Source organism: Arabidopsis lyrata, assembly GCF_000004255.2.
Source record: "Arabidopsis lyrata subsp. lyrata unplaced genomic scaffold ARALYscaffold_5, whole genome shotgun sequence".
NCBI lineage: Eukaryota > Viridiplantae > Streptophyta > Magnoliopsida > Brassicales > Brassicaceae > Arabidopsis > Arabidopsis lyrata.
In genome coordinates, this window is record NW_003302551.1 from 7021221 (window position 1) to 7040046 (window position 18826).

Consider the following 18826-nt stretch of genomic DNA (forward strand, 5'->3'; position numbering starts at 1 on the left):
CAAATGTTTAACGTGATCTTCTTTCTTTAATGATTTAACCAAAATATCATCTATGTAGACTTCCATAGTCTTCCCGAGGTGATTGTGAAACATTTTGTTCACCAACCGTTGGTAAGTTGCTCCTGCATTTTTCAAACCAAAAGGCATTACCTTGTAACAATAGATACCTCTATCCGTGATAAATGACGTCTTTTCTTGATCTTCAGGGTTCATCATTATCTGATTATAACCCGAGAAGGCGACCATGAATGTTAACAGCTCGTTCCCAGCGGTGGACTCTACAAGTCGATCTATATGCGGGAGCGAGAAACTATCTTTGGGACATGCTTTATTTAGGTCTGTGAAATCAATGCAAACCCTATCTTTCCCATTCTTCTTTTTGACAACGACAGTGTTTGCTACCCATTCCGGGTATTGCACTTCTCTTATGGACCCTATCTTCAAAAGTTTATCCACTTCGTCATTTACTATTTTTGCTCGCTCCACTCCAAGCTTTCTTCTTTTTTGTTTCACCGGTTTGAAGCTTGGATCCACGTTTAGTTCATGACAAATTATACTCGGATTTATGCCAGGCATGTCCGCTGCTGACCATGCAAATGATATTTTGTTTTTCCTTAAGAGTTCGATCAAAGCTTCTTTTATTTGGCCAGTCAAAGTTGCCCCAATTCGAATTTTTCGGTCCGGCTTGTCTTCTTCCAACACCACTTCGATTATTACATCATCTTTCTTCTGCCCGCTAGGAAATTTTGTTCTCAGTCCCTCTTTAGCGGGCTTCGTTAATTGCTATTGAATCTTCATACGGTGGCTAGCTAGATAACACGTCCGTGAAGCTTCTTGATCTCCCCGAATTGTTTCCACTCCTCTTGACGTTGGGAATTTGATACATTGATGATATGTAGAGGGGACTGCTTTCATTTGATAAATCCAGGGAGTACCGAGGATGATGTTGTAAGCTGCGGGCTTATCGAAGACAACGAAGTCCACGATCTTTGATACTTTTTTGGCAAGGACCGGTAGCTTGATTGTCCCGAGAGACATGGCTGATTCACTTGTGAATGCGACTAATGGAGACGGAGGCCCCACTATGTCTGCTCGGCTGATTCCCATTCTTTCTAGAGTACTTAAAAAGATCAAGTCGACCGAACTGCCTGTATCTATAAGGATCCTTGATACTTCGAAGTTGGCAACATCAAGGGTAATGACTAGAGCGTCATCATGAGGCCTTTCGAGGTACCGCGTTTCTTCTTCATTAAACGATATTGATGCACCTTGAAAATCGACTTCTTCGCTTAAGCTTGCTTTGAATAGGATATTTCGTCTATGTTTCTTGATGGAACTTATCGAATCTCCGCAAAATCTGGAACCTCCTAGAATAACATTGATCTTACCCTTAGAACTCCTTGGTTCTTCCTCGTTGGATAACCTTGGTCTTTTGGAATCTTGATCTTTGGAGTTTTCCTTTGCTTCGTGGTATTCCTTCACAAAATCTTTTATATCGAATTTGGAAAGATCTCCACTGGCCCAAAGCTCTGCGAGGTGCCTTTTAAGAACGCTGCAATCCTTGGTTAAATGTCCGGTTACTTTATGAATGTCGCAATATAGACTTTCATCACGGACCCAAGTGTTTGATCTTCCTTTTCCTTGGAATTGCTTTCCGACGGTACTGTTGAAGGGTTGCGACCCAAACTTCTTTGGTCCTTTGCTCTCCCTAGGCTCGAACTTCTTGGTAGGGATGGTGATCGCCGGCTTTTCTTGCTTATTTCTTTTGGCAAAACTTTCTTTTTCGTCCTCTACCTCCATCCAGTTGTTCGCGCGGAAGAGTGCATCCTGAATTGTGTCTGGTTTATGAAGTATTAAGTCTTCTTTAAACCTTGAATCATGTCGCAGTCCTTTTCGTAGGGCAGATAAAGCTGATTGCTGCGAGATTCTTGGGAGCTTTGACAGCACTCCTTTGAACTTGGTGATGAAAACTCGAGGTGACTCACTTGACCCTTGCGATAAGTTCCAAAGATCGGCATCCGAAACGCTTTTATCCATAAGGATGGAATATTGTTTTAAGAATACGGCTGATAGTTCGTCGAAATTACTGATCGAACCCGGCTCTAATTGGGTGAACCACATTAGAGCTTGGCCACATAGATTCTCCGAAAAAAGCTTGCAGTAACCTGCGTCCTCATCAGCTTCATCCAATTCGACTCTTCCAGCAGCGATCAGAAAAGCTGCGAGATAGCTTTTTGGATCCTCCAATCCGCTGTAAGGGTCCAACTTGAGCTTCCGGGAATCTTTGATCCTCAAACTTGCAATTCGCGAGATGAAAGGTGTTCGCCTAGCTTCTTCAATGACTCGATTTATGTCTGGCTCCGAACTTGTAGCTTGATGAAATTTTGATTTCATTTCTTTTAGTTCCTGGCTAACCTTCCTCATGGTCTCGAACTGGTCGGAAGTGTGATAAAGAAAAAAAATCTGACCACTCAAGAATCCTATCTCCCCACAGGCGGCGCCAAAATGTGGATGTCGGATTCACACACTCAAGTATTATATTAAGTAGGAAAGTTTATTCTTGAGGGACAAAAATGAATATGTAAAAACTTATAAATTGCTATGAAAATTGTTATGGTATTTCTTTCTTGAGAGGAAGATCCTTTTACATGGCCATTGGCCTTTATATTTATACATAGGGAAACGTCATTAAAATGAGTAATTAAGTACAATTATTCCTTCTTAAATGTGTCCGTTTTGATTCTTCGACTTTAATGCTCAACGTTTGAATTTGAGTTGACTCTGATCTTCATGGGCCTCGCCTCTTTGGCCCAAGTGTCCTTGAACCGACTTACCCGTGTCTTCTACACCGAACTCGTGTCACAGTGCAGTCACTTCGGATTCTCGAAGTGGTGACAACCACTTCGACCGTTCCTTCGGATCATTGGTCTAATGGGCTTCATCCTTTATGGGCCATTATCTTGACTACGTGGCAATCTTTGGTTGGTCTCGTACTTCTGGTGCGGGATCCGACACCAACACAACTCATACACCGGATTTTCCATATTTAATAATTTAGATATTTAGAAGATTTGATTAAGATTTATAATTATGATTCTCCTATCATCTTTGTTTGATTTGTTTTTAACTGTTTTGAATCATCATATAATACATAAAGTAAAAAAAAAAAAAAATCAATTTTCTTTCTGCATATACTGTGATTCAAAATTTTTAAAACGGACATATATTATCCAATTAACGAAAATGTGTGTTCAACGTTCTACATCGATTAAAATATTTAGATAATGATTCAGAATCATATCATAAATAAGAACATTAATAAAATAAATGAGTTTTTTAGCCGGACGGATTTGGCGGGACGAGTTTTTGAATCAACAATAATAAAAAGATTAAAATATCATTAATCCGCCGCTTCAATACGGATTAAATCTTTTTTTTTTAATATCACCAATATTAGACATATTAAATCAGTCTCATTTAGAAAAGATTGTATAAAACCAAAACTTGTCCCGTGGTATAATGTCCCGTGGTCTTAGAGGATGATATGATTTGTAAACTTTTATATATAATAAATATTCATTAAATTTTAAAATAAAAACAAATCACGGAACGCGTTAACAAATTACGGAACGGGTTATATTTCAGAAAAGATTTATATGACGGACAAAATTGAATCAATATTTATATACCGCTTTAATACAGGTTAAATCCTCAGTTTATTAATAATTGTCTCGTGGTATATCGTTACTTAATAACAATTGTAAACTATAATATAAATAAATATGTTATAAGGAGATACAATTTACAAAATATTTTTACACTAACTTTAAAATTAAATCTAGTACAAGTTAAAATCTAGTACTTTAGTTATAAACGTAATTTTAAGTAAAACATATGATACAAGTCCATAAAATATTAGCCTTAACATAAGCAATCATATATGTGTTTTTGATCAAATAGCTAAACATTTTAACAGAGAAGGTAGGATTCTAAACACCAAAGGATAATAATAGGCTTTGATGAAGAAAATTTGGTGAAACTGTTTTGTGATCCATCTAATTTTGTGTAGTCTTTCAGATAAATTAGTCATGTTCTACGAAACCCATTCAAATTGAAATCTATTTTAAAAGACGAACTCTAAGATAAATTAGTCATGTTTTACATATATTACTGTTGATGATTTAACTTATAAATCTCGAATATTACTTTTGTCAAGCATATTTCTATTGTTGCATTTAAAACTGGATTACAATATTTTACAACAAGCAAAACAGAGAGAAAAAAATCGCCGTAATTCAAAAATTGGCCAACCAATTATATTGAAAGATATAAAAGTGTTTGTGTAGGTCATAGGTCAACAAATGTTTAGTGGAGAATGAGTGGCGCAACTTGTGAGGACATGCAAGTTTTCTCTAATTACGACGAGGATATTATTGTGAATTAAAGCGAGATTCTCATGAATCTAGTCATAATCTATGGGTCACTGTCCCTCCATTTACATAAAACTTTTCTATTTTCTTGCAGAAATTTTCAATTTATTTGTTCCTATACTAATTACAACGTTGAGTAAAAGATTAATGGATACACACCTTGTTTCAAAAATCGCTAGACGCTAGTCGGACATTCGGTATGGGCCTAGCGATTAATCGGAAAATTGGATTAAAATCGGAGATTAATCGGGAATTAGTTTTAGCGTTATTTTAATATTTTTAAAACATATTAATCCAATATTATTTTCAAAATTGCAGTAAACACATAAAACTGTATTTTTGAGATAAATTTTAATGATTTTTATTAAAATTTGAACATAAGTTATTGTAAAACATCACAAACTCCCAATTTAAATGATTGAATAACAAAAATAATTTTTTTTTTATACTTGCGATTTAAAAATAATCGGAATATGTAAAATTAGGCGGGAGTAATCGGATTAGGTGGAAAGTATTCGGATTAGGCGGAGCGTAATCGGGTAACTGATTTTTTTAGGGGATTAGTCATACATTAATATATTAGCTTTTACAACTTTATGAGGATATTATCCTAACTAAAACTATACTCCCTCTGTTCCAAAATATAGAATTTTTGGGTTAAAAGCACGCTTATTAAGGAAAATTTTAACACAAAATAACTCATTAATTAAACACATTAAATAGAAGGGATAATTAAGAATGTTAAGAGACACAATACTAATAACGATGGAGTAGAATTTAGAATTTTAAAATTGTTTGACCAAAATTGTTTTAATAAATTGAATATTTGCATAGAAATCTGAGAAAATTCTATATTTTGGAACAGAGGGAGTATAAAATAGAGATAGTTTAGAATAACAAAGAAAACTATATGATGATATTCAATTAAGAAAAATATAACTATATATCTTAATTACCCAAAAAATAGTTATGGACCTAGAATAAGGATTTGAAAAATAAGCTACTTTAGACTTGGTAATGGGCTAATGGTCCATCAACTATATCCATATAATCAAAAGTTCCAAACCCAGTCGCCAACTCTTGGAAAGCTGGTTCGATCTAAACCGGTCAATTTTTTGTTCCGATTCAGTTTGGGTTCATCTCTATTAGACCATCCTCAACGGTGGGTCTTACATGGGGTTCTTTACAATTAATGGATCAAAAATAAACCATGGTTATGTAAAGAAACGAGTCTTAAACGGGAAGTTAAAGAGCCCATAAGAGTTGGTGTCGTGGCAGTTTGTAATTGGTCGATGGATGTTTTATGAAACGGAAAAAAAAATGTCGTGTTTCTCTTTCTTTTCTTGGAGACTTGGAGTTTTTCTTATGCACTGCTTTCTCGCCGAGATCGAAATCTCATCCGATTTCGTTCAAATCTAAAGCAATCGGTAACAAATCTGAGGGCTTTATTCACCCATCTCATTATCTCCACAAGTATCAGCATCGGGTATGATTGGCGAAGCTAATTGGCAAGTTCCAGAGGAGCAATCGGAGCTTTGAAATCACCAAACCATAGGGTTTCTTCACCAAATCGCAAGTGTTCTTCACAAATATCTTTGTCCTGGTACGATTCTAGTTCTCATGGTACAAATTCTTAAGTTTATTTAGTATTTAGGGTTACTTGATTTTCTGAGAAAATTAGGGTTCTTCGATATTAGTTAAATTTGGGGTTTTTGAATCAATAAGCAGGTCATTTGTATATTGTGTTTTGTAGAGACTTTAGAGAACTGAGAAGCATCCATTCAACAATGGAGGCTGCGATTTGTGGGAGATTAGCTCTCGCAGCATCCTCTCTCTTTAATTCTAAATCAGGTTTCTTCTTCTTCTTTGTTTCCGTATCAAAATCTCTTTGTTCTGTTCGGATTCGTTTGAATCAAAGTTCGAAACTTGAATTAGTAATCAAATTCTGAACTTTTCTATGTATAATTTGCTCATGCCAATTGATTACATACAAATTTTCTACGTTGGTATTGATTTGTGAGACAATTAGATGCCTTGTTGAATTGAATCTCTCCTGTCTGAAAAGCAAATTCAATTGAATAATCAAAACAGAACACAATTATAGGGTTTTTGATGTTTATGTCTAATTATTACATAGAGATAATCTTTTACCAAAACAGAACACAATTATACACTTTTAAAACTCTTAAGGCGTTAGGGAAGTTCATAATTGCATTTGCAGCAACACCACACTTGAATCTTGAGAAACACTTGTTCTATAGATATTAGGTGAGACTTCACCTCTTGCCTTGAATGCTTGTTTTTTTTTAACAACTCCTTGAATGCTTATTGTCTGTTTTGTGATAAATGCAAGTGAGATGTTGATTAGGTTGTCAACATCACACTTATTGATTGCTTAATGTTTATGCTCTTTGTGTTCAATGCTATTAGTAGTCTGATGTTAGGTAAAGTCATTAGTTTGATACTGACTGTTAACCACAACTTGCTGGTCTAACTTAAATCTATATTAAGCCTAAATCTATATCTTAACAAAGCCCACAAAAAACCAGAAGCTTGCGACACCACTTCTCTTTCCTTTTGCTTTTACCACTCTTTTTTCTACAACACATTCTTGCCTTGTCCTTTTACCACCCAGAGACTAGGAAATGGATCCATTTTATCACTCTTCTGGCTTCTTGGACCTCCTACAAAGTCAAACTGGAACCCACAGACCTGAACCAAGTCTTCATGAGAGTCTTTCACCAAGATCAAATCTTGGTGAATCAGAAGTGCCAGTCCAAGCTAAAGATCGTAAATCACAAAAGAAATGGACCCCAGAAGAAGATGTTGTGCTCATAAGCGCTTGGCTAAACACAAGCAAGGATCCAATTGTTGCCAATGAGCAAAGAATTGAAGCTTTTTGGAAAAAGATAGCAGCTTATGTTGCATCAAGTCCGAAGCTAAAGGGAAAGCAAGTTAGAGAAGCTGATCATTGTAAGCAAAGATGGGGTAAGATTAATAAGAATGTCTGTAAGTTTGTTGGATGCTATGATGCAGCATTACTTCAGAAATCCCAGTGGCCAAAATGACAATGATGTCATGAAGCTTGCACATGAGATTTACTTCAATGATCTGAATAAGAAGTTCATGATGGTTCATGCCTGGAGAGAGCTTAGACACGATCAGAAATGGTGTCAAAAAGAAGAAACCGGAGTGGCGAAAAGAAGGAAGTTTTGTGAGGGTTCTACAAAGTCTTCAGGCTCAAACACACAAAGCCAAGGAGATGATTCAGCTATGGCTCGTCCTATGGGAGTTAAGGCAGCAAAGGCTAAAGCAAAGGCTAAAGCTTCCACTGTAGAAGGAGATGGGAAGGTTGTGGTTGAGTTTCAGCAAATGTGGGAGATTAAGCAAAAGGATATTGCTGCCAAAGATAAGTGTACCAATAAGCAGTTGTTGAAAGAGCTACTTGGCAAAACAGAGCCGCTGAGTGATATTGAAACTGCTTTAAAGCACCAGCTCATAACTGAGCTGTTGTCTAAGCCTTGAATGTTTTTCCTTTGTTCTGGTTTAGTTAATGTTTCATGTTCTATCTTTGCTTTATTTGCTTCAGTTTATTTGCTTCAGTTAATGTTTTTCCTTTATTTGCTTCAGTTAATGTATGATTCAGTTAATGTATGATTCAGTTAATGTTTCAAACGTTTATCCTTTAAATTTGGCCAGAATCTAGCTATACTAGTTCGTACAAGTCTTAACCATGAATATTTATGTTGTTTGTTATTGTCATAAGGAGATACGATTGATTAGGGACACACCGACCATTCTTGGATGCCAAACATTGACGAGGTTCATTTACAGTCAGGTAATATGTTGTTGATGAATATTAAGAGAACTAGAATGCATACCTAAGTTGGAGGCTTTGAATTATTAAAGAGATTGAAATTTAGACTATACCACACTTGAATCTAATTAAAGTGTTTGATTCTATTTTCTTTTTGCAGGTTGTGGAAGACATCAGTAGTTGTGAAGATACCACTTGTGCCGACATCAAGACAGCATTTGGTTTTTTGTGCCGACACCACAAATCATATTCTTCTTTATGACACTTTTGTATGATTTATTGTAGACCACAAAACAATATTTCCATGTGAATTTTTTTTTGTTTTGTATGAGTTTGTAGCTTTCTCTCATTCAACCAACAAGGCAAAATTTTCTCTATATATACAACAAGGATCTCACTACAAAAAACACCAACAATTCTCTCACTACAAAAAACAAAAATTCTCTCACCACAAAACGTCTCTCTCTTTGAGTAATCACTCTTCTTTATTACATATACATTTTTCTTTCCACAAACAAACTTTTCCTTTTCTCCAATACATTATCCCCTTATTATTAAAAGGGAAGTACAAATTGAAAAATGGTCAAATTTAGCCTCAATTTCAATTTCAATTTTGGATTTTGTTCTTTGTTAATCAAAATCGACAAGGGCATTTTGGTCATAAAGTTTCATTAAACTTTAAGAGATCCGCGTGTTAATACTCGGGTGGGTTAGGAGTAATTAACTCTTAATCACATAGTCAAGTTCTTAATCGGGTTTAGCATCCACATAAGTCAATCTAAGCCGTTCAAATTATTTTGTAAATTTAGTTCATTTTTGGTATCTAAATATGAGCATATTCGATCATAATAACTGCAAATTCAATGTAATTATCTCTCATAATAACTACAAATTCGATCATATATTGCCTAATCCCAAAAAAATCGTAATTACTATCTCTCATAAATATAATCCTAACCATAACCAACTCTACAATATTCATCATTTATCTAAATATAGCCAATCATTCAATTCTATTCCAAATTCGAATATATTTTGTTAATAGTATCTTTGATTTTATGCTTTGTCTCCAAGATATTCTCCTAGATTTTAAAATTATTGGAGCCAAAAACCCTAGCATCCTAGAATGCTATAAATATCAACGTCATTCTCATTTCCAATCCATCACTCAAATTCCTCTAACCTTAGCATCCTTCTTATTTAGATATCACAAATGGCTCAAGCAATTGCTTACCTCGATGACATCAAACCATACAAAACCACTTGGAGAGTTCAGGTCCGTGTCCTTCATACCTGGAAGACATTTACCACAAAGTTTGGTGAGACTTTCGACATGGTTCTGTCTGATGTCAAAGTAAGAATTCTTTGACATGTCTATATTAGTTCAATATATTAAAATAAGTTGTCTAATGATATACTAATATATTTCTATTTCTATGGTAGGGCAAGAAGATCCATGCGTCTGTGAAGAGAGAGCATCTCAACCGTTTTGAGAAGCTCATGGTTCCAGGAGAGTGGAAGGCTATTGAAAACTTTGGATTGACTTATTCAACTGGTCAGTTCAAAGCAACTGATCATCGTTACAAAATGGGCTTCATGGCGCAAACAAGAGTTGTGAGGATGGATCCATTGTCTGATTCTTATTACCTGTCATTGACTCCTTTCAATGATGTTTTAACTGCTGGTCTCAACCAGAACTACTTGATTGGTACATTTTCATATTAGCTATATTTTCATTTTTATCTAATCCTTTATGCAATATATATTGACGTTTTGATATTCTCTTTTGGTTCAAGATGTTGTCGGTCAAATCGTGAATGTTGGTGAAATGGAGACTATCGACGTGCAAAATAAACCTACTAAAAAGATTGATTTTGAACTGAGGGATCATACGTAAGTTTCATTCATTAGTTCTGTCGGCATTAAAATTAAATATGTCTTATTTTTGAATCTAATATTGCTATTACAATATTTAGGGATGAAAGGCTACCCTGTACTCTATGGGGTTCATTTGCAGAACAAGTTTTCTCTGCCTGTGAAGCTTCTGCTGGTGAGATGGTCATATGTTTGGTGAGATATGCTAAGATCAAGACTTACAAAGGTATTTTGTTTTGGTATTAATATCATACTTATAGTTTTTTTAAATCTTTTAAAAATTGAGCTGCTGACACTTTCTTTATGTTTTGCTTTCTAGATGTAAGGAGTATCTCCAATGCTTTCAATACATCTCAGATCTTGATCAATCCAGACATCCCTGAGATTGTTGCCTTCAAAGAAAGTTTACCAAAAGATGGGCTTGCTCTTACTCTTCTTGAGTCTAAACCAAAGCAGGAAATGATCGAGCTGACTACAGGGGATTTCTATCTTCAGTTTCCTAAGAAGACCATCAAAGAAGTCGCTGAGATGTTTGATGTAATAGTTCTTTTTTTCTATTACATTCTAATTTGATTGCATAGTTTATTCTAACCAACTTTTAAATGTTCCTATTTTCAGACTGGGAGGGTTAAGGTGCTCTGTACAATATATGATATTGACAGAGATTGGTCGTGGTATTATATTGCCTGTAGGAAATGCAATAAGAAAGTGTCTAAGGTTGTCACAACTTCTCTCAAGCCACAATTCTGGTGTGACTCTTGCCGATCACCTGTGTGCAATGTGGTTGCAAGGTATGGTTCATAATCTACTGATATATTAATGATTTATTTGTTACTGAAATGTCTAATTGTAACGATGAACTCAACAGGTACAAGCTACATGTTAAAGTAATGGATTCAACTGGTGAGATGAAGCTGATGCTTTTTGATAGTATGGCTTCTGAGATTGTTGGCTGTCCAGCAAACAGTCTCCTTGATGGATCGTTCGATGAGTTTGAGGACCCAGAGAACCTACCTGATGCGATCAGACATTTGACTGGTAAGACATACCAGTATCTGGTCTGTGTGGAGAATGAAAATGTGTGGAATGGACTGGATACTTATAAGGTATCCAGAGTTCTTGCTAATGATTGTGTTGGAGAGGAAGATCTACCAGATGATTCAATTGATCAGGTATGGAATATTATAAATTTTGTCTGAGGTCCTACCCCCTATGATTTGAGAAGAATTCGATATATCAATAATCCTAATCTTATTATGTTTTAGACTCAGGGGAGCCTGCTGCTTACCTACTCTGGAGAGCCTTCAGAGACTACTACTCCATCTTCTAAGAGGAGTAGTGACAGTTCTCTGTCACCAGCTGATAATTCCTCTACAACTAAGAAACTTTGTCTTGAGTCAATCAACGTTGTGAAGATAAAGCAAGAGAAGGGTGTGAAGACTAATGAAGATAAAGTCGATGGAGTCAAGCTCGAGTGTGTTGCTCTGAAGCAGCATGAAGAGAACACTGATGAAGACAAAGTCAATTTGGACAAGCTCAAGGGTTCTGATGTTAAGCAGAAGAACAAGAATATGAAGTAGTTGACATCCAACAATGTTTTTTCTTTTTAGATTTGTGTTTTCAATAAATGGTTTATGTTAGCAGTTTACACATTTGCTTCTGTTTTCTAAAATTTGGAATGTTATTTGGTTTTATTGATTTTTCTATTGGTTTTTATTACAGTTAATATCTGTTGTTTAATGTTTCTTTAAATGTTTCTTTAATCACTGGAAAACATACATCAGTGTTCTTATTATGTTGGTTTGATATTTCTCTAAAAACTTTTTCTTAATTGTATAAGTTTTTTCATTTGTTTTTTTCCCTATTGGTTCTTTAAGTTTTTAAGTTGAATTCTTCATCTTAATTCGATATATGATGTATAAGATATGTTCCAAGAAGCTAAACATTCACGTATAGTAAAAAAAGACTTACTTTTATGGTATTCTTCAGCATGTATTTTCCAACTGCACCATAAGGTTAATGCACCTAATCCTGTCAAAATGAATCAAATATGTAATTTTTACGGTTTATTGGACCAGGAGTAAGATACAAATATTCTCCTCTTACCAAATACACAAAGAGTAAATATATTAATATTTCAGAAAAATAATAACAAATATACGGTTTAAAGAATTAAAATCTTACCGGTGAGAGAAGTATGGAAACTCTAAATCTATCAAATCATTGTTATTATTACGTTTCCATTTTCAATGCTAATGTCAGTCCATATGTAATCATCACTTATAGATAATATTGAACTTTTATTGTTTTTTTAGGCTTAAACGTTTCATATAACTGCTAAGGAACTTCTCTTCATAAATATATAACAAGATCTCCACAGAATTAGTCACAGGGAAACCCTAAATCTAAAAACATTTTCCGCAATTCTAAAAGTTGCTGTAACGTATGGAACCTCATCATTATCTTTCTGATTTGAATGTTCATTCAACTAGATGGTTGGTGCATGTGAAGATCTTAAGTTTATGGAAAGAACCTACTTCTTCTTGGAGGACAGAGATCAAAATGATATTGGCTGACGAGAAGGTATAAAATTCTATGACTTATACGTTTCTTGCTCTTTTTTATAGAATGTTTCTTTGTTTTGCTAAAACTCATGCCAAAATTTTTGATTTCAAAAGGGAAACAGGATCGATGCAACCATTCCAAATCGCCATTACCACTGGAATTTCCTGGCTGTATTGAAACCAGGGTTATGGTATCGCATGTCTGACTTTGAGGTTGTGCGCCCTGATGAGAAGAAAACCAAATATTCTTGCTTCCCAGTCGAAATCAAATGCATCGCAGACACTACCATGTGGCCTATTACTGTAAAATGTCCTTACAGTTTTTTTGATTTTGTTTTCCCACAAACTGTTGAATTTGCACAGGAAGAGGAAAAAGAGTTTGTGACTGGTAAGAGATTTTTTAATGTTAGACAGTTTTAGATTATAAAAACCTTACTGAACTCTTTTTTATCTTAATATCATGTCCTTAGATGCTATTGGTGTTGTCAAGGCTGTGACTACCATCAAACGGTTTCCTTATGTCTGTCAGAATGGAGGGACAGATTATGAGTCAAGATATGTGGCTTTCAAGTTAGTGGACTATGAGTAAGTTTGACTTCAATTAAGTTTGTAAAATCCATTGTTGTTATTTTCATATCATTTGAAATTCTTTTTTTACATAAAAGTTTTGTTCAAACATACTATAGGGGTTTGGAGATCAAGTGCTGTGCTGTTGGTAGGTGCTGTGAGTTGTTTGTAAACAAATATGCTCAACAGATTAGTAAGATTACTTACAACTACCAACCTATAGTCGCTGTTCTCCGAGGTTGGAGAATCACAGAGGTTTTTGGTAAGTTTTTCTATACAACTTTCATGAGGATAATTTGTTTTGTCTATAGTTCAAGGGTTATGATATTAAGCAGAAGAACAAGAATATGAAGTAGTTGACATCCAACAATGTTTTGTCTTTTTGGAGTTGTGTTTTTAATAAGTGGTTTAAGGCAACAGTTTCAACATTTGCTTCTGTTTTTTTAAATCCGGGAAATTTGTTTTGTTCTATTGGTTTTGTTTTGGTTTTCCTTACAGTTCATATCTATTGTTTGTGTTTGTGTTTGTGTTTTTATATAAAGGTATCAAGTTAGCGGTTTTATTCAGTCTAAAAGAGTATTGCTCAGTCTAAACAGAGTACTTCTGTCTATATTTGTTATTAACTATACTGCACTTTCATCCATGAATATAGGTTCAAATGTTTTAATGAGTGAACATGGTTGTTCCCAGATCTACCTAAACCCAAGGTTTCCGGATGTAGATGTCCCAAGATACATGTAAGATTCAATTCTAGCTTATGATTCAAAAAACTACCTTCTTTTGTTGTGTTTCTACACTCACTCTTTGTGGAATTTACACAGTCATGATTTCATGGAGATGCAAAGAGCTGACGATGACAATGTCATGATGGAGGTGGTTGCAGAGAACCAGTAGATGTTCATTGCTGTTTGGTGGAGGACCTATGTTTAATTATGTTCTGTTTTATGTTTTCGTATTTCAGTTTCAGTATTGAACTCTTTTGTTTTTGTTTATGCAAACATTTGGTAACCCGGGTTCATATGTAATAAGTCAAACTTTGATTTATTACGTATACTTCTATCTATATCATGATAGATTCAAGCTATTTTCTAAAACTTTTTGTTTTACTATTTGCTGTTGTGTAATGGGAGTACTCTGACAGACTTCAAAGACATGCCTAAACCTACTCAAGAAGGTATAGATCATTCAAACCGTTTCATTACAGAAGAGAAAAATTATAACCGTGATAAGTTGCGAGAAGACCATGATGAGTGGGTTAATAAGATGACTTCTGAGCAAAAAGGCATTTATGATGAGATCATTGGTGCTGTTTTAGAAAACAGTGGAGGTGTCTTCTTTGTTTATGGATTTGGGGGAACCGGTAAAACTTTTATGTGGAAAACTCTATCTGCCGCAGTTCGAATGAGGGGTTTGATTTCTGTCAATGTTGCGTCTAGCGGGATTGCTTCTTTGTTGTTAGAAGGTGGTAGAACTGCACATTCTAGGTTTGGCATCCCTATTCATCCTGATGATTTCACAACATGTCATATCGTGCCTAACTCAGACCTTGCTAATATGCTTAAGGAAGCATCTCTTATCATATGGGATGAAGCTCCTATGATGAGTCGTTATTGTTTTGAGTCATTGGATAGAAGTCTAAATGATGTTATTGGAAATGTCGATGGAAAGCCATTTGGTGGTAAAGTTGTTGTTTTCGGAGGTGATTTCAGACAAGTACTCCCTGTAATACATGGTGCTGGTAGGGCAGAGATTGTTTTAGCTGCATTAAATTCATCTTATCTCTGGGAACACTGCAAGGTCCTCACTTTGACAAAGAACATGCGTCTTATGGCTAATGATTTGGATAAAGATGAGGCAGAGAAAATTAAAGAGTTTTCTGATTGGCTCTTGGCCGTTGGTGATGGTAGAGTTTCAGAGCCTAATGATGGTGAAGTTCTCATAGATATTCCAGAAGATTTACTGATTAAAGATGTAAATGATCCTATTGAAGCTATTATCAAAGCAGTTTACGGAGAATTGGATTTGTTGCAGCCTAATAATGATCCTAAATTCTTTCAAGAGAGAGCTATATTGTGTCCAAGAAATAGTGATGTCAACACCATCAACGACATCATGCTTGAGAAACTTAATGGTAAGAATTACGTTTTAATACTATAATCTTTAACTGTATATGTATAAGAAACTTATCTAACAAATTTTCCCTAAACAGGTGAAGCAATGACTTATTTAAGTGCAGACGATATTGATCCTCAGGATGGTGCTTCATTGAACAATCATGTCTTCACACCTGATTTCCTCAATAGTATCAAGCTTTCTGGTTTGCCAAATCACAGTCTCAGTCTCAAGATTGGTGCACCGGTTATGTTACTGAGGAATATTGATCCAAAAAATGGTCTATGTAATGGTACTAGATTGCAGATAACGCAGATGGGTAATCATATACTTGAAGCCAAAGTGATTACTGGAGATAGAATCGGAGACAAAGTGATAATCCCTAAATCTCAGATATCACCTTCAGATACCAAATTGCCTTTTCGCATGAGGAGAAGACAGTTTCCAATATCTGTGGCTTTTGCAATGACAATAAACAAAAGCCAGGGACAATCACTTAAAGAGGTAGGGATTTATCTTCCTAGACCAGTATTTTCTCATGGCCAGCTGTATGTTGCCTTATCAAGAGTCACTTCCAAAAAAGGTTTGAAAGTTCTTATTGTGGATAAAGAAGGAAAAACTCAGAGTCAAACAATGAATGTCGTCTTCAAAGAGATCTTTCAGAACCTAAGGAATTAGGATAGTTTTAGTTTTTTTGCTTCTGTTATTTAACTTTGTAGATGTTTTGTATTGTTTTTTAGAACAGCAAGTTCCTTTCCATAGTCATTTTAATCCAAACATAATCAGACTCTCTGCAACTACAGTAGTGTAAGTTTAAGAGTTCATTTCTAGACAACAAAATCAAGAAACCTTAGTTCAATTATAACTCCGATTGAGACAAACAACAACTTCAATTTGTGTCTACAACTGAAAAAACAGATCCAAAACTAACCTTATAGAAATGACAATTGCTTTAAGTGTTGTCGATTTGCAAAATTTGATCTGCAAATGGTTTCATTCATCCTCTGTTCTTCACTGATCCCCTCTCCCAGATTTCTAACAGAAACAAATTCATCATCTCAAGTGCTTTATCCGAATCCTATATGAAAAAGGTAATTGATCACAGAATCTAAATTATCTTGAAACAATTCAATTGAATTAGAATGAAGCTTACATCATAAGAAGAATTGGCGCAGAGATGTGAGCTTATGATCTGATTATCAGCTTCTTCGGTATCATCGGTAAAGCTTAAGCGTGTCAATGGGTGTTAACTCTCGGTGGAGAACGAGAATCATCGTTCTCATATGTTTTTTTTTTTTTTTTTTTTGTTTTTTTTAATTTATTTAAATACACAACTTATGTGTCTTTAATTTTTAAAAAAACATAATTTTAATTTTATTTGTTTACTTTATCTTCAATTTTTTAAAAATTTTTAATAAATGTTAGAATCTTTGTTATGCTAAAAACAAATTCTCTTCAAAACTATATAGTAAAAGAACACTTATAATCACAAAAACAATTACACCACTTTTACTATTTCACATTTTAATATCTACTTTTACTTATATTAACATTACAAACCCATTTTATAATTAATACACCTATTTAAATATATTAAATCACATTCTTCTAAGTATTACATAACAACCAACCAATTAAAATACCACTTATTAGTTAAAAATGATTTAATTTAAAAACCAAGTTTATACCAGTTGAACATAAAACATAATCAACTACTTAATAAGAAAACCGCACAAAATCTACGCCCGCGGGATACCGCAGGTTAAATCCTAGTTTCTTTTGTTAAAGAAAATGGCATCTTCTTCTAATAATTTTGATGATTCGTTTGAAGAATCTTTTGAAGAATTTTTTGATCAAGGCTTTGATACTTATTTCGATAATCATGGTGCTCGTCGTAAATCAACCACGTCAAAGAAAAAGCGAGCGTATATTGAAAGAGAGCATGAACAAGGACACATCCAGTTAGTTCACGATTATTTCAGGGAAAACCAACATTTCCTCCTTATATATTCCGACGCCGTTTTCGAATGAACAAACCCTTGTCAGACCTAAACAACTACAGGTCATTTATCCAAGGACCGAACGGGGCTGAGAAAGCAGGAACTCTCTCTAAGAAATGCACTAGTTAGAAAGGACTTCCCTTTGGCCTTTCTAACCATTCAAACAGGGAATCGAGCTAAACGGCTCCCATTTGAGGGGAAGCTAGCTGTTCAGATCCCCGCTTCAATACCTATGCGAATATCGGAATCTTCCTTTATTCCTTTTGCCGCCGCAAGGCTGGCTAATCGTACGCAGCATGCTCGAAGACCCCCTGGTTCTGGAAGGCACATGAGTCCGAACGCTATGTTGAATGTGCGACCGACACTACGTAGGTACCAGTGCAGGTGAGGCGTCGGTCGGTCCTAGAAACGGCGGCCGATGAAGTTTCATTTTTTCAACAAAGACCAGATGCTACCGGAAGGTTCGGTCTCTCTCCACTACAAAAAGTTACAGCAGCAATTCGTATGCGAGCATATGGATGTGCGGCCGATGCGTGTGACGAATACCTCCGGCTTGGAGAAAGCACTGCAATGTCATGCTTGGAAAATTTTGTTGAAGGAATCACTAATTTGTTCGGAGATGAGTACTTAAGAAGACCTACACAAGAAGATCTTATCCGACTACTCCGTATCGGAGAGAGACGCGGATTTCCCGGGATGATAGGAAGCATCGATTGTATGCATTGGGAATGGAAAAATTGTCCCACCTCTTGGAAAGGGCAATATACGCGTGGATCTGGAAAACCGACGATCGTTATAGAGGCTGTAGCTTCACAAGATCTTTGGATATGGCATGCATTTTTTGGACCTCCAGGTACATTAAACGATATCAATGTTCTTGATCGTTCTCCAGTATTTGATGATATATTACAAGGTCAAGCTCCAAATGTGGAATACGTAGTGAACGGACGCGATTATCATTTGGCTTACTATCTCACCGATGGAATTTATCCAAAATGGGCTACATTTATCCAATCTATTTCAATTCCACAAGGTCCGAAAGCATCTTTATTTGCAACACATCAAGAAGCTTGTCGGAAAGATGTCGAGCGTGCTTTTGGAGTTTTGCAAGCTCGCTTTGCAATTATCAAAAATCCAGCTCTTAAATGGGATAAGGTAATAATTGGAAATATTATGCGAACATGTATAATACTTTATAATATGATCGTAGAAGACGAACGAGATGGGTACACTCAGTTTGAAGTGGACGAATTCACACAAGCGGGATCAACAAGCGGTTCACAAGTAGATTTCAACTATTCTACAGAAATGGCTTCAAATCTCGGAAATATGATGGCCACTCGAGCTCGACTTCGTGATCGAACAATGCATCAACAAGTGAAGTCGGATTTGGTTGAGCATATTTGGCAAAAATTTAGACCAAATTGAAATCAAATATTTTGTTATGTATGTCTAAAATTT

General features: G+C 35.3%; 4 protein-coding genes and 2 long non-coding RNA genes across 6 annotated transcripts; 5 read left to right on the top strand and 1 right to left on the bottom strand.

Annotated features, from left to right (window-relative positions):
• The first annotated feature begins 5683 nt into the window (after window positions 1-5683).
• On the top strand, window positions 5684-8628 carry LOC110228764. Its single transcript, XR_002332295.1, has 4 exons — window positions 5684-6033; window positions 6184-6281; window positions 8197-8268; window positions 8408-8628. It is a non-coding gene; the product is annotated as an uncharacterized LOC110228764 (long non-coding RNA).
• Window positions 8629-9167: 539 nt separating this feature from the next.
• Window positions 9168-12177, bottom strand: LOC110228765. The gene is made up of 2 exons (XR_002332296.1): window positions 12094-12177; window positions 9168-9540 (listed from the first exon to the last, which is right to left on the bottom strand). It is a non-coding gene; the product is annotated as an uncharacterized LOC110228765 (long non-coding RNA).
• LOC9313300 (replication protein A 70 kDa DNA-binding subunit B) lies at window positions 9449-11814 on the top strand. Its single transcript, XM_021026982.1, has 8 exons — window positions 9449-9601; window positions 9691-9955; window positions 10044-10140; window positions 10224-10348; window positions 10442-10659; window positions 10741-10913; window positions 10991-11294; window positions 11388-11814. The coding sequence occupies exons 1-8, from the start codon at window positions 9461-9463 to the stop codon at window positions 11700-11702; spliced, it is 1638 nt and encodes a 545-aa protein (XP_020882641.1). The 5' UTR covers window positions 9449-9460; the 3' UTR covers window positions 11703-11814.
• A 2208-nt stretch (window positions 12178-14385) lies between the features above and the next one.
• LOC110228761 (ATP-dependent DNA helicase PIF2-like) lies at window positions 14386-15485 on the top strand. The gene has a single exon (XM_021026983.1). The coding sequence runs from the start codon at window positions 14406-14408 to the stop codon at window positions 15408-15410; it is 1005 nt and encodes a 334-aa protein (XP_020882642.1). The 5' UTR covers window positions 14386-14405; the 3' UTR covers window positions 15411-15485.
• On the top strand, window positions 15471-16290 carry LOC110228763 (ATP-dependent DNA helicase PIF1-like; the record flags this gene model as incomplete). Its single annotated transcript, XM_021026986.1, has 1 exon — window positions 15471-16290. A coding segment is annotated over one exon (573 nt), but the record flags the coding sequence as incomplete, so codon positions are not given.
• Window positions 16291-17786: 1496 nt separating this feature from the next.
• On the top strand, window positions 17787-18810 carry LOC110228762. The gene is made up of 3 exons (XM_021026984.1): window positions 17787-18218; window positions 18258-18268; window positions 18692-18810. The coding sequence occupies exons 1-3, from the start codon at window positions 17870-17872 to the stop codon at window positions 18791-18793; spliced, it is 462 nt and encodes a 153-aa protein (XP_020882643.1). The 5' UTR covers window positions 17787-17869; the 3' UTR covers window positions 18794-18810.
• The last annotated feature ends 16 nt before the right edge of the window (window positions 18811-18826 follow it).

What these genes read in the sequence shown, in the direction of transcription:
- LOC9313300 (XM_021026982.1), top strand. Translation starts at nt 9,461, where the DNA reads ATGGCTCAAGCAATTGCTTACCTCGATGACATCAAACCATACAAAACC. An exon ending in AAGTCGCTGAGATGTTTGAT is followed by an intron (nt 10,660 to 10,740) that starts GTAATAGTTCTT and finishes TCCTATTTTCAG; the next exon opens with ACTGGGAGGGTTAAGGTGCT. An exon ending in GTGTGCAATGTGGTTGCAAG is followed by an intron (nt 10,914 to 10,990) that starts GTATGGTTCATA and finishes TGAACTCAACAG; the next exon opens with GTACAAGCTACATGTTAAAG.
- LOC110228761 (XM_021026983.1), top strand. Translation starts at nt 14,406, where the DNA reads ATGCCTAAACCTACTCAAGAAGGTATAGATCATTCAAACCGTTTCATT.
- LOC110228762 (XM_021026984.1), top strand. Translation starts at nt 17,870, where the DNA reads ATGCGAGCATATGGATGTGCGGCCGATGCGTGTGACGAATACCTCCGG.